The 27,011-nt window shown below is 49.7% G+C and overlaps 1 protein-coding gene across 1 annotated transcript in view; it reads right to left on the bottom strand.

The window, feature by feature from the left end:
- Positions 1-27,011, bottom strand: part of ABCA4 (ATP binding cassette subfamily A member 4) — a 139,349-nt gene that overhangs the window by 48,414 nt on the left and 63,924 nt on the right. Inside the window, exons 13-21 of the mRNA XM_045292037.1 lie at positions 25,645-25,819; positions 17,660-17,791; positions 15,921-16,060; positions 15,333-15,470; positions 14,173-14,366; positions 12,905-12,992; positions 9,120-9,325; positions 8,505-8,553; positions 514-817 (exon numbers count right to left, since the gene is read on the bottom strand). Coding sequence (XP_045147972.1) covers positions 514-817; positions 8,505-8,553; positions 9,120-9,325; positions 12,905-12,992; positions 14,173-14,366; positions 15,333-15,470; positions 15,921-16,060; positions 17,660-17,791; positions 25,645-25,819 — 1,426 coding nt within the window. The remainder of the gene's footprint in view (positions 1-513; positions 818-8,504; positions 8,554-9,119; positions 9,326-12,904; positions 12,993-14,172; positions 14,367-15,332; positions 15,471-15,920; positions 16,061-17,659; positions 17,792-25,644; positions 25,820-27,011) is intronic.

The raw sequence follows: 27,011 nt of genomic DNA, 5'->3' as shown, positions 1-27,011 counted from the left end.
ACACACACACCCTGGAGTCTCAGAATGAGACAGGGCTGTGGTGTGAGATGTACACACACACACACACACACACACACACACCCTGGAGCCAATTGGCTTCTAGGGATCACTGTGGCAGGGAAAGTGTGCATGCAAAAGCATTACAGGTCGGAGGTGTGGAGGAGGATGGCATGTTCTGGAAACCAGTGAAGAATCTGACTGCCGGCCAATGGTTAGCCAGAGGTTAAAGGGCAGCTCAAAGGTCAAGTCATTACGGACAGCTGTCTCGACTACAGGGTTATTTTTCTCAATGAAAAACACCCAGAGGAAAAAAAAGAAGGACCAGGAAGGGTCACTGCAAAACTGAGTGAAAAGAAGCTTCATCCTTCCCTGACGCAATCAAAGCAACAGCACCAACACATTCGCTCTTATTCTATTTTCTCTGCTGACTGCGGTCGGCTGGCTGTGTGACGCCCCAGACGGCCAGGGGAGGATGGAAAGCCGGGGAGGGGGGGGACGACACAAGATGCCCAGGCAAGGAGTAACTCGAGCGCAGCCACGCTTGGCAGGGAGACCTGGGCCAGGAAGTCCTTGTGGCTCCTCGTGGCGTGGTGGAAGCGCTTGACCAGCAGGGCCTGCACATGCTGGAGCACGAGCCTTGCCCCCGTGTTGAGCGGTGCGCTGGGGTCCTTTGGTTCTGGGCACCGCTGGTCCCCCGGGCAAGGAGCTGGCTCTGTGGAGCAGCCGATAGAGTCTTGGGGAATCAACTCCACTTTCTCCCTGGGACCCAGAGAGGGGCGTTGGAGCCTGACGGTCCCTCCTTTCTGCTGAGTGTTACCTGGTGTGGGAGAGTGAATTTATAATTAGACAATACCCACTGGACTGGACATCATATGCCATTCTTTCTTATAGCATTGGCTCTACCTTCATTGCAATCTCCCTTCATTGAAATCCAAGTACATCCATGCACTGAAATTTAAAAATTTCATTTTCTACTACAAATGATAGAAACATCTAAAAGAAGCATCCAATTCTTTATGTCAGTCAAAGACAGCAAACTAAAAAAACAACACAAAGTCACTGCCATCGAGTCAACGCCTCCTTAAAGTGACCCCATAGGACAGGGTAGAACTGCCCCTGTGGGTTTCCACGACAGTCACTCTTTACAGGAGTAGAAAGGCTCATCTTTCTCCCTCAGAGCAGCTAGCGGTTTTGAACTACAGACCTTGTGGTTAGCAGCCCAACACGTAACCACTATGCCACCAGGGCTCCTTCAAAGAGAACAAGAGAAATGTAAGTGCATTGGCACAGAGAGATGTTAAACCTGTAACTACATATAAAAAATGGTGTTGCAAAGCCATATGTATAAGATCATATCTATGTTAGAAAACATACATATCAAATACAAAGAAAAATATGTATGGACACACATCAAACTCAAACTCACTGCTATCGAGTCCATTCCACCTCATGGTGACCCTATAGGACAGAGTAGAACTGCCCCTGTGGGCTTCTGAGACTGTAACTCTTTACGGAAGTAGAATGCCTCATCTTTCTCCCACGGGGCCGCTAGTAGTTTCAAACTGTTGACCTTGCAGAGCACAGACCAAATCATAACCACTATGCCACCAGGGTTCCTATGGCTACCAGAACCCTTACTGTTCACGAATTGTGGAGGTAGAGTTGGATCAGCCGGGTATCAGGTGAGAAATAGGTCTTTAGCCTTTTCACATGTTTTTCATTCTTTTTCGACAAAAATATATTTACATGATACCTGTTTACTTTGTAAAATTAAAATTCAAAGTCAATTTGATTCTTACTGAATTTTTAGAGGCTGGTGACAAGTGGCGGGAAATCTACTGAACTCAGGTGGTTGGGTTTGATGCTTAAAGCATGCATACATTTGGGGGCATGATTTCACCTGTTGGGATCTGAGTTTTCACAGCCACAGAAGGAAAAGAGGACATTTCAAAGGGTTTTTATGCAGCTTAAATGAAGCAACCTTTGTGAATGCGCTTCATAAATGATTGGAAGTGTAAGTTATGTTACAGCTCAGGTTTAACACGACCAATTAATGTTCACTTGGAAAACACCTGTCATTCAGCAGAGAGGGACAGCCTGGAGACAGCTGGTTAGCTCCCTCTGCTCCTTCTGGTTGTCATTAGAAGTGCAGCTGGCTTCTGACTCACGGGACCCTAGTCACAGCAGAGTCCTGGGCCATCCTCACAACCATGGCCCTGTTTGAGGTCATCGCGGTAACCACTGTGTCAATCTGACCCGCTACTTTACCAAGCACGATGTTCTTTCCTGAGGACCGCTTTCTCCTGATCACATGTCCGCAATGTGAGAGACAGAGTCTCCCCAGCCCTACTTCGAAGGGGCATTTTGACTGTAGTGTTTCCCCAGATGGATTTGTTCCTCCTTCTGGAAGTCCGTGGTATAGTTCATGTGCTTCGCCATCGCCCCAATTCAAGGACATCCCCTTTTCTCCAGTCTTCCTTCTTCACTGCCCAGCTTGGGCATCCACAGGGAAGTATTACGGCTTGGGTTACCAAGGTGTACCTTGGTCAAAAAAATTGACATGTTTGCTTTTTATTTAAAAAAAAAAAACACTTTGCAAAAGGTCTTTTGCAGATTTATCCAATGCAATATGCTGTTTTCTTTAAAAAATGGTCTTTATTGTGCTTCAGGTGAAAACTCCCAGAGCAGATTCATCTCCCCTGTATCTTCTGCACTTCACGTGCTCCATGGTACAGGCCACCTTCCTCACAAATGGTCAGCACCCTCCCCAGTCTCCCCATGGAGCACCAGCTGGATTGTCTGCACCCTGCTGCCTTCTCGGCTTTGGTGAAAATGGTAACTTTTTGATTTGTGTAATTGGGCTGCGGGACACCTTCCGCCCAGGTGTTACTGTTTATTTTATGGTCCTGATTATGGTTTACCTGAAACAAAGACTCTGGGCATAGCTTCGATCTCAGGTAGGGGAAGTCTCAGGGCCATGGCTTGGGGAGTTCCTCTAGTCTCTGTCAGACCAGGAAGCCTGGTTTTTATTGAGTGATTTGATTTTTGTCATTGTTGTGCGTTTTTTCCCTACTCTGACTGGGACCTTCTATTGTGATCCCAGTCAGAGCGGTCAGGGGTGGGAGGTGGCCCCACCTCGCTCTTCTGGCCTTGGGTTGTGGGGTCCACTTGACCTTCGGGGTGACTGCTCACCCGAGTCTTTGCTTCACTCTCTTTGCTTTAGATGGATGAGGCCCATCGTTGTAGCTTAGATGATGGCTCACAAACGAGCCAAAAGAGACTGCGGGTCATGGTCTTTATGAATTACGTTGCTGTGCCTTGAGTCGATGGTCTTTGGCCTTTGAGCATGGGAAACTTCATCCCGTGAGGTGTTTGGTGATGTCTGAGTTCTCATGATGGTGTACTCTACTGTCTACATGAACAGACGTGGAATACCTATAACTGTATATGCACAAAGACCCCCAACCAAACCTGTCACTGCAGGGGAGGGTGCCCCCTCACATCCTCTCACACTTCTTTAACGCACCTATGTACCGATGCGCCCACTCAGAAATGACTTTTTGTTACTGCGATAGCTCCAGGACTACCTGTGTTGTAGTCACCACTGTCGGTGCCCTTTAGTCTTCCGTCCTGCTCACTGTCTTCCGTTGCCTGGTCACGCGATGCTGGCCTCCCCCGCATCGCGTACTGCCTGTCCCGTCACCATCATGAACGCGGCTTCTCTCTCGCTCGTTCATTAGAACGTCCATCTAGTTAGGCCCCTTCACTCCTCCTCTCTTCACCTCCCTGACAACTACCAAAGAAGGTTTTGTTTTTCCATGTGTAAACGGTTCCTTTTCTTTCTTTCTTTTTATAATACTGGTCTCATACAATTACTTGTCCTTTGGCAATTGGCCTGTTTTATTTGGTCCAATATCCTCCAAATTCATCCATGTTGTGAAATGCCTTACTCATTCCTCATTATTCATTACTGCATCATGCTCCATCGTGTGTGCAGTCCAAAGTTTGCTCATTCAGTTATCCATTAAAGGGCACGTAAGTTGTTTCCATCTTTTTGCTATTGTGAAAAATGCGGCAATGAACATGGGTGTGTATATGTCCAGTTTGAAACTATTTATTTATCTATTTAATGTATATACTTAGGAGTGGGATTGCTGGGTTATATGGGATTTCTGTTCCTAACTTTTAAAAGAAAACCCCATATTGTACCATTTTATATTCCAACCAGTTCCAATCTCTCCACAACCTCACCACTATTTGCTATTTTCTGTTTTGTTGTATATGTGTGTATGTGATTATGCTCTGGGTGAGATGATATCTCATTGTAGTTTCAGTTTGTCTCTGATGGCTAATGGAGGAGCTCGGGGAACAGTGGCTTACAGGTTGGACTGCTAACCACAAGGTCAGCAGTTCAAACCCACCAGTCATCTTGTGGAAGAAAGAGGAGGCTGTCTGCTCTCATAGAGATTGACAGCCTTGGAAACCCAAAGGGGTCTTCTAGTCTGTCCTACAGGGGCTCTGCATGTCAGAATTGACTTGGTGACAGTGCGTTTGAGTTTGCTCGTTCAGCAGGGGTCGCCTGGCACCCCTTCTTGTGGTCTCAGAGTTGTGGAAACTGGTGTTTTCATGGTCTCTTAGCTCATTGAACTCATTATTTCTGGACATCTTTCAATTTTCATCACTCTTCTTTTCTCTGGACAGGGAAGACCAAAGGTTGCACCGTGGTTGGCTACATGGGAGGTTTTAAGACCCCAGTCAATCCTCACCCAAGTAGGGTGCAGAAGATCGTCTCTGTGAACTCGACTGTGCTGACGGTCCTGGTGCCCCTGGGTCCTGGTCCTGATCCCCGAGGCCCAGTGACTCGGTCCTCCAGATGTTTACTGATGTCTGAAGAGTGTTCACAGGTTTGCCTCCTGTACGTCCCACCACATTCACAGATGAGCTTGCAGTAGGGTTCCCCTTACTGCAAATATGTACACTTACATATATGTATTTGTGTGATATGTATATTATTGTGCATAGGGTCACTAGGGGTCAGAATTGACCCGATGGCACCTGACAACAACAACCATTCATATGTATGCATACCCATTTGTATATGTGGTGCAATAGATATACACACACTTGTATATGTGTTTGCACCATATATTGTGCCATACACATAAATCCATATATTTTTATATGGAGCTATATATAGGGATATAGATCTATTTCTATAGCTTTCTCCATGAGCATACTCCCACTCTCCCTCCCACATCTACCTAAAACCTACTCTTAGATCATCACTGTTGGAAAATTGTGTCTAAAACAGTATTTGCCTCTATTGCCTTTCAACACTGCAAACCTCCCAGGGGTTTTCCCTGCCTCCATCATTTGCGATCAACCTTCCTCCTGTTGCACATTGCCCTCCGCTGCCTCCAGGTTAGCACCTATCCCCTGTCTAGCCTGTGACTTCCCCGCCTGCCCTTTCTCTCTCATCCCTGGTGGCCATCAGAGTCTGTTTCTTTTAGTGTGAAAATCATTCCTTGACTTGTTACACTAGTGGTCTCACACAGGGTTTGGTGACTAATTTCACTCAGCTTATAGCCTCCAGGTTCACCTATGGTATGAGGTTTCGCAGACTCATCCTTAATCTTTAATGTCCATTGTGTTGGTACCGAGGTTTAGGTACCCATTTTTCCATTGGTGAGCATTGAGGTGGTTTCCATCTTTTTGCTCTTGTGACTACTACTGTGATGACCAAGGGTGTACATATTCATGCCATGGCTCTTAGGGTGATAGGACACAGAGGGCTCACTCGATCATAAGTATAACTTTCTGCAGAAGTGCTATGTGTACCACTTCTGAAGCAGTGTGCTTCATGGACCCGCCAGCAGTGGATGAGAGTTCAAGTCCCTTGACACCTTCGCCGGCATTTGTGGCTTTCTGTCCCTTTGAACTTGACGACTAAACCTGGGGTACGGCGCTGTCTCCTGGTTGTTCTGACGTGCATCTCTCAAGTGGCTCATGGTCTCAAGTCCTCGTTCATGTGTCTTGGTCACCTGAATGTCTTCTTTGGTGAAGTGCCTGTTCACGTCCTCTGCCAATTTTTAATTGGATTACTTGTCTTGCTTGTTGAAGTGTTGACGTTTCCTCTAATGTTTTGAATCCCCTGATCTGTATCCCATTACCCAAAAGTTTAACCAGCCTGTGGAGTCTCTCTGCGTGCTTCGAGTGAAGGTTTGAAAACTCCATAGAGTTTTCAGTGGCTGCCTTTCAGAAGTGGGGCACCAGGCCCTTTTTCTCAGGTTCTCCTGGCAGTGCAAGTGCACTGCCAAACCCTTTAGTGAACAGCAGGGTGCACTGCGTGTTTGCCCCATCCCGGGACTCCTCGTGACATTACGGTGACAATCACATAAGACAGTGGATGTTAAGCGCTTTGTCAAGTATAAAGTGCTACCAAATTTGAGGTAAGGGATGATTTGTAAAAGTTGGGATTCATATATTGGTAAGTCTTCACCAAGGATCAAAAACTGTGTTCATAACTTGGATATCATCAATTCATTTCGTTTTCTCAACAACTCAAAAAGGAAGATACACTTATTACCCTGATTTTGTAGATTTGAGGAAACCAAGGGACAAAGAGCTTCTGGGATTTACCCAAAGCCACTCAGTTAGCAAAATACAGAGTCCAGGTTTGCGGGTTGACCTGCCTCCCTCTAGAGGCTGCACTCAGCCAACACCCTGGGCAGGTCCCTTGGGATATCTTATTCTGAGAGCCCATGTGGACCAAACCGTCTACTGATGCTCATTTATTTTCCAGAGTGGATTTTAGAAGGAATATTGTGTGTAGAATCTAGCATGTTGCTGTTGCATGCCACTGAATCATTTCTGACTTGTAGCGAGCCCATGTGACACAACAGAATGTAGGGTCTCGTGGGCATAATTCTCGATTAGAGCAGGTCACCAGGTCTTTTCTTCTGCAGCACCACTGGACAGCTTGGAACTGCCAATCTGTCACTTAGCACTTGAATCCTGCATAACTTCTGATACAAAAGAGCACAGTTCCATTCTAGTCTTGGCTGTTGTCATCTTTTACCTTTGGGTGAACTGAAAGGATTCAGTTGTTTGTATCTGCAAAGCTGAAAAGAGAACCTAGGCTCCGGTGAGCACCATTCTCCAGAGGCTACTCTATTCTCCTCTCCCCTACCCCCAACACCCACGCCTCCCACCCCCCACTCCCTCCGGCTCTGCTATGATGGCTTCTCTCTTGGCCACTGCAGGACCTAGCTTTGTCTACTGGAGCATGTTTGACCATTGGTCAGTCTGTGCAGAACTGATAGATACATGTCTGAGATAATTTATGTAGCAACACAGAGAAGAAGCATGCTATGCTAATCCTGAAGGGAGGAGAAGGTCTTTGCTCAGGAAAGCATTGTGATACGCTACTCTGGTTAGAAGAGGAAACCGATAGGCATGGGTGGTGTCAGGAGCCCAAGGCAGCAGAGGAGAATTGCCACACAGGTTTGCTTATGACGAGGACAGCAAGGAGGAGCCCTGATGGTGTAGTGGGTATGAGGTGGGTTGCAATCTGCAAGGTCAGCAGTTCAAAATCACCAGCTGCTCCAAGCGAGAAAGGCAGCGCTTTCTACTCCCCATAAACAGGTGCTGTCTTGGAAACTTCTAGGGGCTGTTCTTCCCTGCCCTGTAGGGTCACTGTGAGTCAGCACTGATGGCTTTGAGTTTGCTCTTGTTGTTGTTGGTTAGGGCAGCCAGGGAAGGGGGAGCCGGAAAGAAGCGTCACCTCTTGTACTCTCAGGAATGGCGTGAGTTCCTGCAGGCCAGGCTCCCGCACTTCTGTGTCCCCACCCTTCATAGTAGAGTCTTCTGAACTTAGAAATGCATTGTGGGTGGTGGGATTTTGGTAGACATCATGGAAGGAACCAGATTGGCACATGTAGTAGAGGGAATTCCTCAATCCACAGGAATCTTGATCTCTACACCTTCAAAGGTCCACAGGGCACTAAATCCACTAAACAGATGTTGTCTAGATCTAAAATGATTTTGTCGAGATCTCCAAGTGATCTCTGCAGCTGGTATCTGGGTTGGACAGACTGTCACCATTGTCTTTAAAGACTACCAGCTGTCACTCATTGAGGCTTCCTTCTTCAAAGATGGCAGAGGGAGGAGAGGGGAGGAGAGGAGACCAGAGGAGGAGGGCAGGCGTGAGGCCAGGGGAGGGGGCGAGCTATTTGGGGATGGATAAACTAACAGCAGCCTTAGGAATGTTACTCCCTGCAGAAGAATCCTGCTTTGCCAGGAGTGCCCCATCCGGAGCTAACTCAGTTAGCTGTTCCGTTGTTCTTCAAAGAACCCAAGAAGGCAACAGCCCTGGTATTGGGTCCAGATTCAAACAGACGAGGAGTACTCTCCTGCTTTGTTGTTTCATGAGTGTAGCCTTGGACCTTCTAAAAGAGAGCCTGGGGGGAAGAGTCGACCTACAAGCTAGACCCGCAGCCACATACCTACAAACACAGGTCCTGAGTTAGAAGCCTCCGTGACCTTCAGGAAAATCTGTCCAGAAGAGAAAAAGAGAGAATTTGGTGTTGGCCTTTTCGCTCAGAAAAATTAAACCCAAGTTCACTTTTGTTGAGTATTTCTTCAGAATGGGAAGGAACTATGTTATGACTATCTGAGAACCTAAAACAAAGCAAAATAAAACAAAACAAAAACCAACCCACGGAGGCTGTCAAGTCTGTGCCCAGCTACCCTAGAGGTCAGCGCAGAACTGCCTCACGGGGTTTCCAAGGCAAACACAGCCACGGCTCTCCTGCAGAGCTGCCGGTGGGTTCGAACTCCCAACCTTTCAGCGAGCAGTTACAAGCGTAATCACGGCACCATCAGGGCTCCTTTTATCTAGGAACACAGACTTCTAGAAATACACAAACGCATGCGCACGGACCACAACTACATGAACTATGTCTGTGTGTGGACAGAGGCAGGAAGGAAGAACGCCAAAAAATGAAAACGGTCGAGTGGGGAATTACGGCTTTTGCTTTGACAAAACTAGTCTCTGGGGTTAGGTTTTTAAAGATATCCATTCTTGTTTGGAGAGAAACCAGTTTGAAGAGTGGCCTTACCTCTTCCAGGGGCGTATCTGAAATCCCAAAACTGCTGAGGCCCAGCTCAGCCAGTGTCTCCTCCAGCTCGCGGAAGAGACTAGCGTAGGCTCTCTGCTTGAAATTCTTATTGGGAAGGAGAAAGATAAGTTCCTGGCCGATGCATTCCACCAACTTTGCCTCCGGAATGTGGTGACAAACCACTTTTATCAGCTCATTCACATCTCCTAGGACAAGAACGAAAGACCGATGCCTACTCCACCCTCTAGAACCAAATGACTAGACAGAGATTTCCCCAGGTCCTCCCTTGCCTTCCTCATCTCATTTGGGAAGAAGGACCTGGAGATAGTTAAAGATTTTGCCCCAACCTGGCCGATAAACACATGTGGGGTTAATTGAAGGGCGGAGGGATAAATGGCTCAGTGAGCCTCGCCTTTCTAGTTCTTGGGTCTCTTGCTTTGTGATGGTCGGACCAGGGTGCAGCTGTCTTAGCCAGTTCTCTGCTTCAGCTGGCAAGGCTCACTTCCCGCAAGACATCCCCGAGAAGAAGCCACATGGACCTACCCTGATGCAGTCCTGGGTGCTAGAGCAGCCACATTGAGACCCCTGCCAGCACAGAGATGCTTACACATTCACTGATTCGGCTTTCCTCCTACAGTCGGCATCATTGCATGTTTTGTGAGATGGAGGGGAATTTTGTGGATTGGTGTCGGACATATGGGTTAATGTTGGACTTGTGGGCTTGGGCAGCATTGGGTTGGGATGTCTTCTTGATGTGCACTTACCTTTTAGATAAAATTCTCTCTTATACATATGGGTTTCTGTGGATTTGTTTCTCTAATGTACCCAGACTAACACAGACCTTTAGAAGCCAAGCAGTGACTCTCTTATAGACCTGCCACTCCCTACAGTGGGCCCTGAGAGGTTCATGGGGGTGGAAGCCAAACACTCCCACGACCGGGCTGCACAGCCCTGGCAAGGTCTTCTGATGCTCCTGTGCCAGCCCCTCCCCTGTTCAATCACTGCTCTGTCCCTTGTAAGCAAGCTCTGCTACTTTAGGCAGGTTTATCCTAGTTGCCCATCTGGGGAAAGGGCAGAATCGTAGTCCCCACTTCGTAGCGTGTGAGGTTCGGGTGGATGCATACACCCAATGCCCTCAGAATAGGACCTCCCCCATCGGGGAGTGTGGTGTGGCTTGTTTGCTTCTGGGTTGATTCCAACTCACGGTGACCTCAGGGATGTGGAGCACGGAACTCCAGGGCTTCCTAGGCTGTGATCTTTTGGAAGCGGATCCCCAGGCCTGCCTCCAGAGCAGCCTCTGGGTGGGTTCCAACCACCAAGCTTCGGTGCTAGTGTTCTTAGGAACATCACTCAGGTGAGCAAGCGCTTCATCACCCTTGCTGCTAGTTCTCATTGACCACAAGCCCGACAGGTCAACCTCGTCTTCACTTTCCTGGTCTGGCCCAAGCTCTCGGGAACTTTTCCCGAGACACATGTCTGGAGCTAATAGGTGGCCAGGCTGGGGTGAGAATTTCCCTCCCTCGGTCTCATATCCCACCATGGTCTAACTTCTTTTGGATGACGGTGCTATTTGCCTTGGGAATTGCATCTGTCTGCGCCAAGAAAACAAAACTTGATATCCAAGTCACAGGAAATTCACAAGGGCTTGGCGGCGCTCTGGCCAGAGGGAAGAGGGAGAGGTGCTTAGGAGGGGGTGGGGAAGTGCCAAATATCAAGTACTTCCTCCATACGCTCCTCCATTAGGAACCGACTTTCGTACATGAGGGAGCATGTTTACTTTAAAATTAGGCATTTCGTTTCTAATGAAAGAAAGAAAGAAAAAGGGGTGTCTGAAAAGGCAGGTCCATAGCGTGCTTCACCTAAGAGGGGGGCCGAAGGGGAAGGGGCTCTGGGAAGCGGTCACACTCTTGAACAAGCCGTTCTCGGGGGGAGCTGAGAGCACCAGTGGTTTGGGTTTCTCCTCTTGGTTTTGTAAGTGGCGAAGCCTTCTGCTGAGCCGGACTGGCAGGCTGGTCTCATGTCGCGCCCACCCCTGGGCTCCATGGCCTCTGGCTCAGGGTGACTCCATCACAAGGTTGGAGAGAGCTGTGTGTGAGGAAGCGGATCTGCCCTGTCGCTCTCTAGGGATTAAGGTCATTGTTCTCCGCGGAAGGAAATTGACCCTGAAGCTGCAGGATTCCCAGGAATTGTGTCTTAGGCGAGTGTGTCAGCCTTTCCAGAAGTGGACCTTTACGTCAGTGGGGTTTTCAGGGTCTGGCGGGAGGTCTGTGAGTGTGTGTGTGGTCTGAGGGTGCACGGGTCACTCAAGGAGCTAACTGGGGAGTCAAATGATCTTCCCTCCCTTATGTGGGGTGCAACTCTTTGCATAGAATAGGGATGCCCTGCATTCCTTGTCTGGACCAAAAAAAAAAAAACCAGTAAAAGTAAACCTTCATTTAGAAAGAAAGTTGAGGTGTTTTGCCATCATGAAAAAGTTTGGGATATAGTCGGTGGTGATGAGTGTACAGCCCTGAGCGGAATTAATGACACAGAACTGTAGGTTAAAGTGGCAGATTTGGTGTTTATATTTGACCACAAACAAATGAGAAAAAAGAAAAGAAAGAGAGAATTCAGACCAACCCGCTTGGCCCTGCTCCCGACTTGATTTTGGTAGACCAGTCATTCAACATAGTGTCCATTTACTTTTTAATTATTATTTTGAAGCAAAGATTCCTCCCTGCACAAACATTCGCAGAGCAGGGAGAGAAACCCGGCAAGGCAGTCTGGGAAAAGGACAGGGAATGCCATCCTCAGAGACTGTCTGCGCTTTGCAGTCTGTCAAGGTCAGCCGGGTAAGGGAGCAGACTGGACAGCGTAACTTTAGGCCCTTTCTCTCAGCTTGTAAGCATCACACCCCAGTGTGGCCTGGGCTTCCTGCTTCACGCAGGCTGCGGTTAGCACCGAGGCGCTTCTAAAGGCTCATGGGGGGTGGGGTGGGGGGATATCCCATTCTCCTTTCATTCCACGAACTTTTTGAAGCCCCTCAGATTCCTCAGATTGAAAACAACTCTGCTCAGTAGAGCTCGGTTCGCTTGCGCTTTTCATGTGGAGAAGCAGCAGGCCTCCCTGCTCCATGAGCCGGCGAGCGTCAGCACATCCAGTGAGCTCCCTTCTACCTGGGCAATTCGGGGTGTGCCGTCCTCCATTCGCAAACGCACCCCTAGGGGAGGGGCTGGGGAGGACTCTGAATCCCTGGGCTCACAACCTTCAGGGCCAGAGACCACTTCTTCAGGAAGAGCCTTTCTGTGGCTTCTCTGTGGAGGTGAGGGGCGCCCCTTAGGAGACTTAAATTCCCTCCATCTGGGAGAGAATCTATGGACCATAGGAAGCTGAGGGTCGCCTGGGATGTGTGCTGTTGCTCACATTGACTTGCCATCCCCGCGCTCTCCGCAGACTGTGCGCTAGCACTGTGTCTCCAGCAGAGGGCCGCACGGAGCGCTGTTCTCCCCAGCCACCGAGGGATACCTCTGGGAGCCAGCAGTGGGGGCCGGATGTCATCAAGAGCGCGGGGTGAACCAAGGCTGGCTTCCTCATTAAAGAGAGCGTGCGTGGGGCCATGGCTTTGAAAATCCCTTTCAGGAATGAGGGCGGGCGGAAGAAGGAGAAAACTCAAAGGAAAAACGGAGCGATGGCACGATGCTGGGCCGGAGAAGTACACTGAGTTCTTTCTGTGCTCCTGTGAAAATGCATCCCAGCAGGACACACCCAACCATTCTGAGAGATGGCAGCCAGAACGGAGCCCTTACCGTCCAAGCCTTGTTCTGCAGTGAGCTCATCCACACGGGCTGGGCACCCCCCGAGGGAAGGACCCTTGGCTGCACAGCTGCAGGCCCCCTGTAAGAGAGGACAGAATGACTGGCGAGAGACACGCCGTCCTTGATAGCATCTCCCTGGTGCCAAGTGCTGTCCCCTCCACACTTGATTTTTTCTCGCCGCCAAGTGTGCCCAGTATGGGTGCATGTGTGTGTTTCCCTGTCTCCATTTTAATCTCATCATTTCATCTGAGCCCTGTGAGGGTGGGGCCATTTGATTTCATCCTGCTGAGGGTGTGAGTCAGGCACCAAGCAGCAGAACCTCAAAGGATCTCTCCCCTCTGGAGGGCCATCAGTTATGGGGCAGGGGCTGCTCTACCAGGGCAGGCGCTCTGCTCCGCCCTCCCTCTGGCCCCTGGAAATCTCCACCACCGGCAGAAAAGGCAAGAGCCAGCAGCAGCCGGACCCTCCCTCCCGAGGGGCCAGAAGTATAGGCGCGGGTGCACCGTAACAGCCAGGACCCACGGAGCCAGGAATGCCTTTTCTCAGGAAGCCCAGAACGCTGCCTCACACAGGATCTCGCCCCAGTCCAGAGAGAAGCGAAGGCAGAGGCCATGGGGTCACTTTGCAGGTGGAAAAACCTCAGAGGAATGAAATGATTCGCCTAGGATCACAGCCTGTGCACCTGGAGGCCAGGTGCTGACCCTGGGTCTCCTGATGGCTGAGCTGGTCCGGCTGAGCTTCTTGTTTAAGCATCCCTTTGGTAGAGTACTGTTCATCAGAAGGCTTTTTCTTAGCCTCCTTTGCCTGTGGAACTCGGGTTTATTTAGGGAACATAAATGTTGGCAGAGACAAAAGGAAGCGCGAACCCCCTTCCTCTTCAAACAGCCTACCCTTCCAGAAGGAGGCACATCCGGAGTTGGGGGAGAGCCAGTCGCCCTGAGTTGATTCCGACAGAGTAGAACTGTGCTTCACTGGGTTTTCAAAGACGCTCCTTGGAAGTAGACAGCCAGGTCTTACAGCAAAGGCCTCGCTGGGTGGCCCCAACCCGCCAACCTTTCCCTTAGCACCTTGACCACGTGCACCAGTGGACGGGAACCACCTCAGGCCATTTAAAACTAGTTCATTCATGCTGGGCTGGGCATCCCTGCGGGAGAGCTCAGTGTGTCCGTCCGTCCACACCTGCAAATGACCCCAGGAATAGAGCACCCAATTCTGACCGCTAGAGCAGGCCCGCTCACCCCGGCTGGGCCCTCCCGTACCTCACAGCCTCTTGCTTGGCTCTGGATGTTTTTCATCTTGCGCACCAAGGTGAGGTAGAAGCCCGTGCCAAAGCAGTTCTTCAGGAAGAGTGGGGTGCCCGCGCAGTAGAGCTTGCCCTGTGCAAGGATGGCGATGCGGTCCCCCAGGAGGTCCGCTTCATCCATGTGGTGAGTGGACATGATGATGGTTCTGCCTGCAAGGGAAAGGGCCTGAGGAAGGAGAGCCAGGCACTGGGCCGGGCGGGAGGCAAGGAAGGATGTGCTGCAGACAGTCGTCTCCTGGAGGTGTCCACACCAACTGGGAGCTCACACGGGAAAACAAGTTCCACCGAGGAACACCGACCATTGCCCACGGGTGCACAGCCCCTCCCCACCCCCTCACCCCCCGACCCGCCGAATCCCACCATCTGCGTCGACTGAGCTGCAGGTGTGTGTTCTCTGGATCGCAAAGCCCACGCTTACAGTCTTGGCAAAGGACAAACATGTGTACCCATGTGGCTTTAGATGAGGGGCCTTCAGAAAGTTTGTGGACAGATTCCAGTCTCCTTAAATTCCACCCCCAACCCCCACAAATTTTGGAAGCGCCCTTTGTACTAACTAGAGACGCCATTCAAAGGAACAAGGTAGGGAGGATTCGCTGGCGTCCAGTCTCCAGGGAAAGACCTGGGGAATGCAGTGCACACGGAGTGAAGGGCGGGGAACTCGGCTTTGACCGTGGCATTCTGCGCCCGGCTTGTTGGTGCCTCGAGGACAGCATGGTGCCCTCCGGTTGGACGGGGACATGACAGCGGAAGGCTTCTGAGACGTGCCTGCCTATCGCAGTCCCCTGTGGCGCTGCACCCCCACCATGCAGCCCTGAGCCCTGGTCCTGAGTGGCCACCCCATAGCTCTGAGGCTCCCCTTAACTGCCCCCACCCCCCTGCAAAAAAAAAAATTCCCTCACAGTGGCACCTTTGGTTTGCAGGCCAAAGACACCTAGAATATTCTGGGAAGTGGGCGGTGCCATTAGTGACTCCTGTTGATGATGGTGTAAAAATGTCAGGACGACTCAACTGGCACTCAGAGTCAACGGAGTCACAGAGAGAGCCCCCTTCTGAGCCTAGTGAGTGCGGTTACAAGATGCCAAACTCCAGGTGTGGTGTCCTGCCGGGGAGCGTTACCTGAGCGGTACTTCAGGAGCAGGTCCCAGATGGAGCGTCGGGAGTAGGGATCCACCCCCGAGGTGGGCTCATCCAGAACCACCACCTTGGAATCTCCCACAAAGGCGATGGCAACAGACAGCTTCCTCTGCATGCCTCCTGGGGATCAGAGAGGGAGGGGGCGTCACGGGGAGAGGGGGGGGCCCCCGGGGCTGGTGACACACAGGGCACACCGTAAGTCCAGCAGCCATCTGACGCTGCCTCTGGAGACATCGCTGCAGCCTTTAAAACGCCAGTGGGGAGGCAATCCCTGCCTGTGTGCCTCGGACTGTCTGAAGGCTGCTGTCACGGTGGAGGTCAAGCGGGGCCAGACCAGAACAAATGAAGCGTGCGCTGCTGGGAGCCCATGTTCCCTGTGGGAAATGACCCAGGCCCGGGCTGCTCCTCCCACCCCAGGATGGCCTGGTAGAAGATTCCAATCCGCAGGAGTTTGCCTGTTATACGCAAATAATCCCACTGTCCACACCACCACCACCACCCCTTTCCTGAGGTGCCCGGGAAACCGTGGTGTCTGCCATCCGAAGCCCTGTGCTTTCCCACCCCAAACACCTGAGAGATCCTGAGCTTCCTCGTTCCTCTTGTGGTGAAGGCCCGTGTCCTCTAATATGGCTTCCATCTCCATCTGGGACTCCTCCCAGGACTTCCCTTTCAGCTGGGCGTAGAACAGGAGGTGCTCGGCCACCGTGAGGCTGGGGGCGGGGCAAGGAGCGACAAAGGCCCTGAGCTCAGCAGTTCCACTGCTGGCGATGAACCTTAGGATTGAACTGCTGGCGATGAACCTTAGGATCGAACTGCTGGCGATGAACCTTAGGATCGAACTGCTGGCGATGAACCTTAGGACCGAGCCAAGACGAAGTGATGAAGATGCTCCTCGTGGTGGTGTTTAGAAGACACCAGCAAAAGCAAGCACAAGGCCCGCGTAAATAGCCAGCAAGAGATGATTACTTCAGTGAGACATTTATATGCTGGAATACGATTACAATCGCCAAAATTGTTTTATGAAAGGAGAGTCAACAACACGAACAGGTGTGCATGATATCTTGGGTTAGAAAAAAGCACTTCAAAAGCGGTATATTTCAAAGTTTCGTGTACAGTTTTATTCTCTTTATAATTTGATAACGGAGGACAAATCTATAGGCTCAGGTGATGTCGTGGTGGCCTGGTGTGCCCGGGAGTGGGACGTGCGCCACAGGGCTCTCAAGGGTTGGTTTTGGGGAGGCTGGGGGCCACCTTTTCTTCTGAGGAGCATCCGGGTGGATCCAAACACCAGCCACCGGCATCAGCCATTTTAAGTGGGACTCCACTTAAGGATTAAGAGGTACATTCATATATGCGTGATATATATGTACCCAGGTGGTATAGTGGTTACACATTGGGCTGCTAGCCACATGGTCGACAGTTTGAAACCACCAGCTGCTCCCAGAGAGAAAGACAAGGCTTCTGCTTCCACAAAGAATTCGTCTTGGAACCCCACAGGGGCAGTTCTACCCTGTCGAGTAGGGTCAGTGAGTCTGTCAATGAACTTGGTGGCAGTGAGTTTTTAAGAATATCAAGGAGGCCTGGTGGCACCACGGATTCAGCATTAGGTTGCTAACTGCACAGTCAGTGGTTCAAACCCATCAGCCACTCCTTGAGAGAAAGATGAGGCTCTCTGTTCCTGCAAAGATGGGGAGCCTTGGAAGCCCCTGACGTAGACTTGTCTCAGTGGCAGTGGGTTTGGTTGTTCGGCTTTGTTCACTGCCGCGGAGAAAATTCTAAAACGTAGTTTGATTTGCTACCAAAGTGCTGACAACAGTTTATCACTGGATGGTGAAGTGGAGATGCCTTTGAGTTCTTTCTGATTATCCTCCCCCTTCCTTTCTGTCAGCTTCCCTCCTTCTCTCTCTCTCTCAACAATGTCTCTGCATAGATTTGTAAATAAGAAATCAAAGAGATTTTAATTGGCGATAAAGTAGCTGACAAGGACCCTGAAAGTCAGTCTTCAGCATCCTGGCTTCAGAAGGAAAGCCTGGTTTGCCTCCTTCTGATGCCTGAGAATGACCAGGGTCCTCAGCCAAGGTCCAGGGGTGGCCACTCTGCCAGAGCCCCAGCCCCCATCGGAGGGGCCTTGCTCCCCATGCACCGGGACAACAGCACCTGGAGCATCTTGGAAGGCGAACAGAACCACTTCCATCTGCCTGCAGACCTGGCATCGCTGAGCTGGGCTCCAGAGAGTGCCCGTCCTGGGGGGCAAGGGTGAGGATCGGGGTGGGGGGGAGAGGGAGGGTCTCCATTCTGGTTTGACTTACTGGTGGAACAGGATGTTGTGCTGCGGGCACATGCCGAGGCTCTGCCGGACCGCGTCCAGGCTGGTTTCAATGTCCTTTCCCCCAATAAGCACAGTCCCTGACGTCGGGGGTAACAAGCCAGTCAGGATGGACCTGTCAGAGGGGGTTAGTGGGCAGAAGAGCAGGTTTTGAGAAGTGCATCTTGAGAGGGTAGCACCTCAACAGGCCAGGGAGGCCTCTCCTGGCGATGCCCACTCGCGCCTCTGAATGAAATTCAAATACTCATTAGCTGTGGCGACAGTTCCACATGCAAATTGAGCAAGCAGGCCCACCCGCAGACAGCTAGCCAGTCCCATGGCTCGCCTTTTCTGCGTCCAGTCCTCGTTCTCCCAGGCAGTTAGGGAGGCCTCAGGCAGTCCCAGCCTCAGAACATGCTCCCCCTGGCCCTTAATTAACCTTTTAATATAATTAAAAACCTATATCTATATGCACACATATATTTATACACATACATATACACACATATAGATACAGTACATATGTGTACATATACATATGCTTCAAAAACTTTCTAAATGTTTCATGATCTTTTCATTCCATTTTTCCACAAGCTTTTTAAAGCCCCTCATCTATATCATTTTATGAGCTGTAGTCTACTCTCATTAACCTTGCAATCCCACCCAGTCCGCGCTGAGTAAGCCTGCCTGCAAGGGCCAGCATGTTCTCTTGCAACCGTAGCTCCCTCCTCAGCTGAGCATCACAGTGCTTGGCACTGTGGGTGTCAAACCAAACCAAACAACAGCACCAGAGGGCAAAGTCACAGACAATGAAAAATCGGTGTTCCCTTCCGAAGTCCAGACTAAAGTCTTCCTGATGGCGAGAGGCCCTAGCACCTTCCATGTGAGTGCTTCTTAGCAATTGTTGAGCCAGCCCCCCAACTCATGGGGGTGCCACACGCAACAGAAAGGGGCACGGCCCTCTCTGCACCCTCGCCACGATGGGTCGAGGATTGAACCACTGTGATCCCAAATGGTTTCACGGAAGGCTACTCAGAAGTAGATCACCCCGCCTTTCTTCCTCGTCCAGCTCCGTCTGGAAGCTCCACTGAGCGTCGGGGTCACACACAGCGTCCAGTGGGAGATGGGAGAGGCTATGCATAAGGTACATTCGCCTAAGGAGAACCACGCCTCCTGCATGGAAGGTGGTCCTCCACTCCCCCCATCCATGGACTAAAGCCAGGCCCACGGATGACCACCCAGTGCATCATCCGCAGGATCCCTGGTGGCTTTGTGGAGATGCATCGGGCTGGTATCTGTAAGGTCGGCAGTCCCAAACAGCTAGCAGCTCTGAGGGAGGAAGACGGAGCCGTCTACTCCCATCAACAGTCCACAACCTTACAGGAAACAGACAGGAAATTCTACCTTGTCTTATGGGCTCGCTCTGCGTCAGTATTGGCTTGATGGCCGTGAGGGAGTAGCAGGTTGAGACCCCACAGCTACAAAGTCCAGTAACAACTACGGACTGCTTTGAAAAACGGGAAATAAACTCACTCCTCACGTATCAATGGGATGCGTGGAGGCATCCAAGATCGCGCCATCACGTGAAAATCAACATGACGTAAACAGGATGTAAAGGATGATGGCATCAGAGCGCACAAAGGAGGGTGCCTATATTCTTACGTAACGGCAATAGTTCACATTACAGACCATCAGTACATAACTGCGAAACCACGGAGACCCACGGCCCTGTCAAGGCCACATCACCGTCCTCCCCCTCGGACCTCAGCCTGCACACTGGCAGGTGTAGATGGCAACACCCAAGAGTGGATTCGCAGGGTTGGTTTGTTTTTTAACTCTCGGTGCAAATTCAGAATGTCAGATAAGGAGGTCGTTGATAAGTGAGGAGTCGGCGTCGGCCGTCCGCCTCATGGAGCAGCTGCGGAGATTACATAAGCTGAAGCATGTCGGGCAGTGCCCTTGCATGAAGTGAAGCTGGAAGGCATGATTGCCATCAGAGCGCCCGAAGCAGCTGTGTTTCGGCGGCGGACCAAGTCAACCGCTTGCTCTTTCGATGAGGCTCAGGGCTCCCTGACCATTAGTTCACCGGGAGAGAACGCGGGGCGCGCTAGTGCAGCCGCGCCCACCTTTGTCCCGAGTTCCGATACAATCTCACACCAGCTGAACTTGGATTTACAAGTTGAAGTCTCTGTCGATCAACACTAGGGGGAAACAGAACCGAGCAGGGCCCCACATTCCATTCACACCGAACCGCCCTCAGAGAACATTCCAGCGCAGGGTGTGCACTTTGCTGTTCCTTCCTGAGGCTTTGCTTTTTGAAAAGTCAAGGGACAAGATGACTACGCACCACGTGGGCTCAGCGCCCCGCGAGAGAGCTGCCTCCAAGGCTGCTGGGGAAACCAGACCAATGAGCCCCCTTCTCAGCAGAGGGCGCGCAAGCTCTTGAAAGGGCCTCGGGGACCTGGCGCTGAGCCACCCTCACACAGCTTTACTCTGCTCTGACTTGGGCTTTCAATGCCTGCTGACATCCTACAAGTCCCTGTAGAGCAGTGGTTCTCAACCTGCCTAAGGCCGCCACCCTTTCATACAGTTCCTCATGTTCTGGTGACCCCCCCAACCATAACATTATTCTCGTTGCTACTTCACAACTGAATTTTGCTACTGTAATTGAGCAACCCCTGTGAGGAGTCGCGACCCACAGGTTGAGAACCATTGCTCTAGAGCACAGCGTTTTATCTTTCTCCAGAACTACTGCCAACTCTCGTCAGTTCCCGCCCCCTCCCCATGTAGAAGCCTGCCTAGTAAGCAGCCAGCAAAGGAATATTCTATAGAAATAAGTAGTCCTTGGGTGCTGCAGACCGTGAAGCTCTTGACTATTTGCCTTAAGGTTGCTGGTTCAAACCTATCCAGAGGTCCCTTGACAATGGGCATGGCCATCCGCATGGGAACAGGCACAGCTTTGAGGACTGTGGGGCAGTTCTACGCTGCACACGTGGGGTTGGGATGAATTGAAATCGACTCACTGGCAACTACCAATTGTAGCGCATTTGATGCTGATGACAGTGGCTTTATCAGAACCTCAGGGACAGGGATGCCAGAGGGGATAGGAGTGGAGAGGGTTCCCGGATGTCAGAGATGAGCAGCTGTGGAAGAGAAAACACCATGTGGTGGAAGACCCTGATTCCAGTCCCACTGAGCCAATGGTGCTCAACGACATTCAAAAAGTGACTTCGACTAGTTGAATACTGACTTCCTAGGGTACACAGGTATTTGCAATGAAGAAATCATTGGAACTGATTTGAAAAATTCTGTCAGCTTTATTTTTATCACCAAGGCTATATTTTCCAACGGCTAATACTTTTGTTTCTGATACCGTGTATGGATACTCTTTGTTTCAACTTTCTCATTCCAATCACCAGTAATGAACCATGCTGCCGATTGCATGTTTAATTGATTTCAGGTAGAAAATGTTTGTAGAATGCTTCAAGTTCTTCATCATTAGCTTCAATACTTGGAACATAACTTTGAATAAAAGTTGCATTAACTGGACTTCCTTGTAGCTGCTTAATATTATCCTATTACAGACAGCACTCTGAAATGCTCTTTTTGATGGTTAATGCAATCGTCTTCCTTTTTAAAAAAAATTAAATCATTCTATTGGGGGCTTGTACAACTCTTATCACAATCCACCCATCCACCCACCCATCCATCCATCCATTGTGTCAAGCACATGTGTACATTTGTTGCCATCATCATTCTCAAAACATTTTCTTTCTACTTGAGCCCTTGGTATCAGCTCCTCATTTCCCATTTTATTTATTTATTTTTTCATCTTTTAAAAAAATTATTTTATTGGGGGCTTGTACAATTCTCATCACAATTCATACATACATCCATTGTGTCAAGCACATATGCACATTTGTTGCCCTCAACATTCTCAAAACATTTGCCTCCCACTCTAGCCCCTAATATCAGTTGCTCATTTTCTCCCTCCCTCATGAACCTTTCATAGTTCATAAATTATTATAGTTTTGTTATAAGTTACCCTGTCCGATGTTTCCCTCCGCCCTCTTCTCTGCTGTCCATCCTCCAGGGAGGAGGCAATACTTAGATTCTTGTAATTGGTTCCCTCTTTCTACTCCATTTTATTTTTTATGACTTCCAATTTTCCTACGTTCTTACATATCATGTTCCAATTATTAATCGATGTCTGCAGCTGTTTCTTTTCATTTTACATGTGCCCTATCAGCAAATATAGGTTCTGTAAGCTTTTCTTCACACACACCATCGACTCTGCTTGGAGAAAACAGCTCTTCCATCATCATCTTTTGAGTGCCCTCCAGTCTGGAGGCTCATCTTCCAGCATTGCATATGACGATGTTCCACGGCTATTTATATGATTTTCAATAATCCCTCAAAGTGGACCACCAACTCTTTCTTCCTAGCACTCTTGGTCGTGAAGTCCTTCTACAACCTGTTCACCATGGGTGACCCTGCTAATTGGACATACTGGTGGTATAGTTTCCAGCATCACCACAACATGCAAGCCACCATGCAAATACAACAAACTGACAGATGAGTTGATTAAATGTGCATCTGATCAAATATTCAACCAAGATGCATTGATAATTATTAGCAGTTGGAATGCAATAGTTGGAAACAAAAGTGAAGGAGCAGTGGTTAGAAAATGTGGCTTTAGTGTTATAAAAGAAACTAGAGATGCATGATAGCATTTTGCAAGACCAATGACTTCTTCATTGCAAATGCCTTTTATCAACAACATAAATGTGACGAGACACATGGACCTCACCAGAAAGAATGCACAGGATCCGATTGAGTACATCTGTGGGAAGAGGTGATGGGAATCTCAGGATCATCAGCCAAAACAAGGCCAATGGCCCACTGTGGGACAGACCATCACTTGCTCAGATATAAGTTCAAGTTGAAGCTGAAGAAAAAGAAAACTATCTACGAGAACCAAAATGTGACCTTGAGTATATCCCGCCTAAATTTGGAGCTCATTTCAAGAACAGGTTTTGTGCATTGAACACTAATGACAGAAGACCTGACGAGTTGTGGGATGACATTAAGAGCATCATGCATGAAGAAAGCAACCAGTCATTAAAGAAAAAGAAAAGAAAAAAGGACCAAAGTGGATGTTAGCAAAGACGCTGACACTTTCTCTTGATGGTAGAGTAGCTAATGCAAATAGAAGAAATGATGAAGTTAAATTGCTGAGCAAAAAATTTCAAAGGGCACCTTGGGAAGACAAAGATATTATAATGACATGCGCTGAGACTTGGAAAGCTAAAACGTAAGAACACGCTCAGCATATCTCAAGTTGTAAGAATAAAAACCCAAGTCTTGGGTTATAATATTGATGTATTCTATAGGCAAAATATTGAATGATATAGGAAATACCAAAAGAAGAAGGAAGACACACAGAAACATCTATGGAAAAAGAGTGAGTGAAAGTTTAATCGTGTCAAGAGTTGGTCTAGGGTCAAGAACTTGACCACTGAAGGAAGAAGTCCAGGGCGCTGAAGACAGCTTTAGCGAGAGACAAGGCTCCAGGAATGGACAGAATGCCAACGGAACTGTCTCCACGAGCAGGTGACGCACTGGAAGCGCTCACCAGTCGATCCTAAAGAACTGGGAAGAGAGGTATTTGGCCACCTGACTGGAATAGATCCATTCTGTGCCCGTCCCGAAGAAAGGTGACCCAACGGGACGCGGAAATTAGAGAACAGCAGCATTGAGATCACCAGGGAGTCCACTTTGCTGAAGACCGGTCAGCAGTGGTCGGAGCCGTACGTCAGGGTGGAGCTGCTGCCTTCGAGCTGGATTCAGGGCACAGGGTAACACTGTTGACGTTAGATCGATGTCTGTTTGTGTGTCTTGGCTATGCTACACCAGTCAGTCAATTATGCGGATCACAACCAATCTGAGGACCAGGGACAAGGATGGGCAATCCAGGACACGTCACTGTGCTGATGAAGACCCTGCACAGAGCTCAGCAGGCTGTTCTAACGGAGCCAGTGCCTGGTGTCACATCAGAAGAGCGCTTCAGGGTTGTATCCTTTTCAATACTTATTCAGTCTGTATGCTGATTCAATGGTCTGAAATGCTGGACTATAGGAAGAAGAGCTTCGTATCGGGATGGGAAGAAGCTTCTTAACAACCTGGACTATGCAGAGGGCACAACGGCGCTTGCTGAAAGTCAGGATTCGGAGTGCATATTGATGAAAATTCAAAACAAAACAAAAAACTACAGCTTTCAGTATGGTTTGCAGCTCACTGTAAAGAATATAGATATCCTCACAACCGGCCCAACAGTCAACAGCACACTAAATGGAGAAGGAAATGACGTTGTCAAGAATTTCATTTGTCTGGGAGCCACGATCACTATTCACGGAGCAGCAGTTATGAATTAAAAGAATATATTGCGCTGGGCAAACATGTTACAGTATTGAAAAGCAAAGCTGTCGCTTTGAGGACTGAGGTGCACTGACCCAAGCCACAGTATTTTCAGTGGCCTCTTATCTGTGGGAGGGCTGGAAGACGGCAGAAGAACTGATGTGTGTGAACTACGAAGTGGGTGAAGAATATTGAGAGTACCATGGACTGTCAGAAGAACAAACACATCTGTCTTGGAAGAAGTACAGCCAGAATGCTCCTTAGAAGCGAGGATGGCTTGATTTCATCTAAGTCCTATGGACATGTTATCAAGAGCAATCAGTCCATGGAAAAGGACGTCATGCTTGGTAAAGTGGAGGTTCAGCAAATAAAGGCAAGTCCATTGAGGGGACGGATGGACACAGTGGCCGCAGCAGTGGATGTAGGGTTGCAATGAGCTGGTACCGACTTGAGGGTACCTAGCAACCACCACAGCAACAGCAACAACAGGCACACCAAGAGGACAATGAACTCACTCCATCTTCCTCTCAGGCTTCTGGTGCAAATCAAATGAACCGAGACATGCAGCCAACTTTAACCTGCAGTTCACTGGAACGACATCCCGGGAACCACACATAGAGAGTGAACCAAAAGAAAAGAAAAGATAACAGAACAGTGGGTGAAAAATAATAATAATTTATAAATGATCAAGGGCTCATGAAGGAGGGAGGGGAAAAAGTAGAAAGAAAATGTTTTGAAAATGATGATGACAACAAATGTACAAAGGTGCTTCACGAAATGGATGGATGGATTGTGATAAGAGTTGTACAAGCCCCCAATAAAAGGATTTAAAAAAAAAAGAAAGAAAACATAAAAAAAACCGCAGGAGGTGCACTGGCACAGATAGGAACTGGAAATACAGTGAACCCAGGACAGATGAACCCCCCAAGACCAGTGGAGAGAGTGGCGATGGTGGGAGGGTGGAGGGAAGGGGAGGGAGAAAGGGGGAACAGATGACAAGGTCTACATATGGCCTCCTCCCTGGGGGACGGACAGCTGAGAAGTGGGTGAGGGAGACGTTGGATGGGGTAAGATATGATAAAATAATAATAATTTATAAATTATCAAGGGTTCAGCGGGAGGGGGAGCGGGGAGGGAGGGGGCAAAATGAGGCGCTGACACCAAGGGCTCAAGTGGAAAGCGGGTGTTGTGAGAATGATGAAGTTAACATATGTACTGATGTGCTGGACACAGATGATGCATGTACGGATGGTGATGATTTGTATGAGCCCCTAATAAAATGATTATAAAAACAAAAGAAAACATAAAAAACAACAAACCTACTGCCATCAAGTCAATTGCAACTCCTAGCAACGCCAGATTGAGTTTCCAAAGCAGTAACTTTTCCTAGGACGGGATAGCCTCATCTCTTTTTCCAGTGGAGTGGCTGGTGGTTTTGAACCACCTACCTTGTGGTTAGTCCAATACTTACCCAAGGATGAGAATGGTAGACTGCAACGGACAGGGAAAGAATAAAGTCAAGAAATGAGAAGACAGGGAGTGGCAATGCTGCTCCTTTGCAGGAAGACTCACAAAGTGGTGGTTTTCCCGGCTCCGTTGTGTCCCAAGAAGGCGGTGATCTGGTCCTCGTAGAAAGTGATGTTAAGACAGTCCACGGCTGGCTTGCCACTGGGCTCAAAAATCTTGACCAGATTCGTCACACACACCCCAGGCACCAATCCGGGAAGCTCACGTTCAAAAAAGGAGTCTGGAGGGGAAAAAACGAACAGGATCTCAACATAGCCTCTTCACGCCCATGCTATCCAAGGCTTTTCCTCCCGACTAGTTCTTTTGCCTGTAGTTTCACCTGCCCTCAGGGTTCCGCTCTGGCCTCTGTGAGGACAGCTGTCCAATCTATAGGACGATGCCGGGAACACTGGCTAACATTTATTGAACACTTCCTAGGGGATCGGCACGGTTTCCAATCTTCTGCGTGGGTTGCCTCGTGCCACCCTTATAATGGAGTGGACATGATTGTGCTGCCCCTATAGATGAGGAGACATAATACAGAGACATCATATAACATGATGGAGGCCACATCATCGCGAGTGCGGAGCTGGGGTGCAATCCCGGGCTCTGTTGTTCTGGTCTCTGTGCGCCACCTAGGGTGCCCTCTGTCTTTACAAAGTTAGCGCTAGCCTCGGTCCGCAGGAGCAGGACATAGCCAACCGTGTGGGGCATTGGCTCACGGTGGCTGATAGCAGCCCAAGCTCCTCATCTTCCTTCCTCAACAGCGTCTTCCTGTGCCGACTTCCCTCTTCATTCCCGGGGCCCCCCCCTTAGCCTAAGCCCCTCGGCTAAGGCTGATTTTTCGCTCCTCAGAACCCCAGGGTTTCTCTGAGTAACTGGGCAGATTGACCGCTCATTCTTCTTCATCATTCATTGCCTCTCAGATTCCCTCGACCTTTCAGCTCTTTCACGCTCCCTCCAATTCAGACCCCCAGCCCCACCAGCTCCCCATCTCTCGGACCCCAGTCTCTCGCTGCTCAATTCACCCCACGCAGTGCTGCTGGACCGATCGACCTTCTCCGGGTCGTCATTCTGAGCCTGCGCTCGTGGGCAGAAGCTTCCACTGCTCCTTCTGTCCCACGCTAGCCCCGCCTGTGACTGAGTGAGACTAGACCCCGCTCCTGATGTCTGCCCTGCAGCAGGACTCTCCCAGAGGCACTGGGGGCTGCAGACTAGCCCTGTAAGCTGCTGCTGGCTGGCGAAGGGCCTCGGTGGTGGGAAGCAGATCTGAGGTGGGAGGGAGGCAGGAAGCGCTGGGCCCATTCATAAAGAGTCATGCAAAGCTCAGAGACACCACCAGAGTGACCCTAGCAAGACTGTTTCGGTGTCCAGAGGGGAAGCTTGTGCATTTAAGGACTGGAAACCCCTGGCTTGAGGGGAAAGGGCAGGAT

This window comes from Echinops telfairi, unplaced genomic scaffold, assembly GCF_000313985.2.
Source record: "Echinops telfairi isolate 266 unplaced genomic scaffold, ASM31398v2 ScPeMD7_443;HRSCAF=831, whole genome shotgun sequence".
NCBI lineage: Eukaryota > Metazoa > Chordata > Mammalia > Afrosoricida > Tenrecidae > Echinops > Echinops telfairi.
This window is presented reverse-complemented; position numbering and strand designations above follow the sequence as displayed.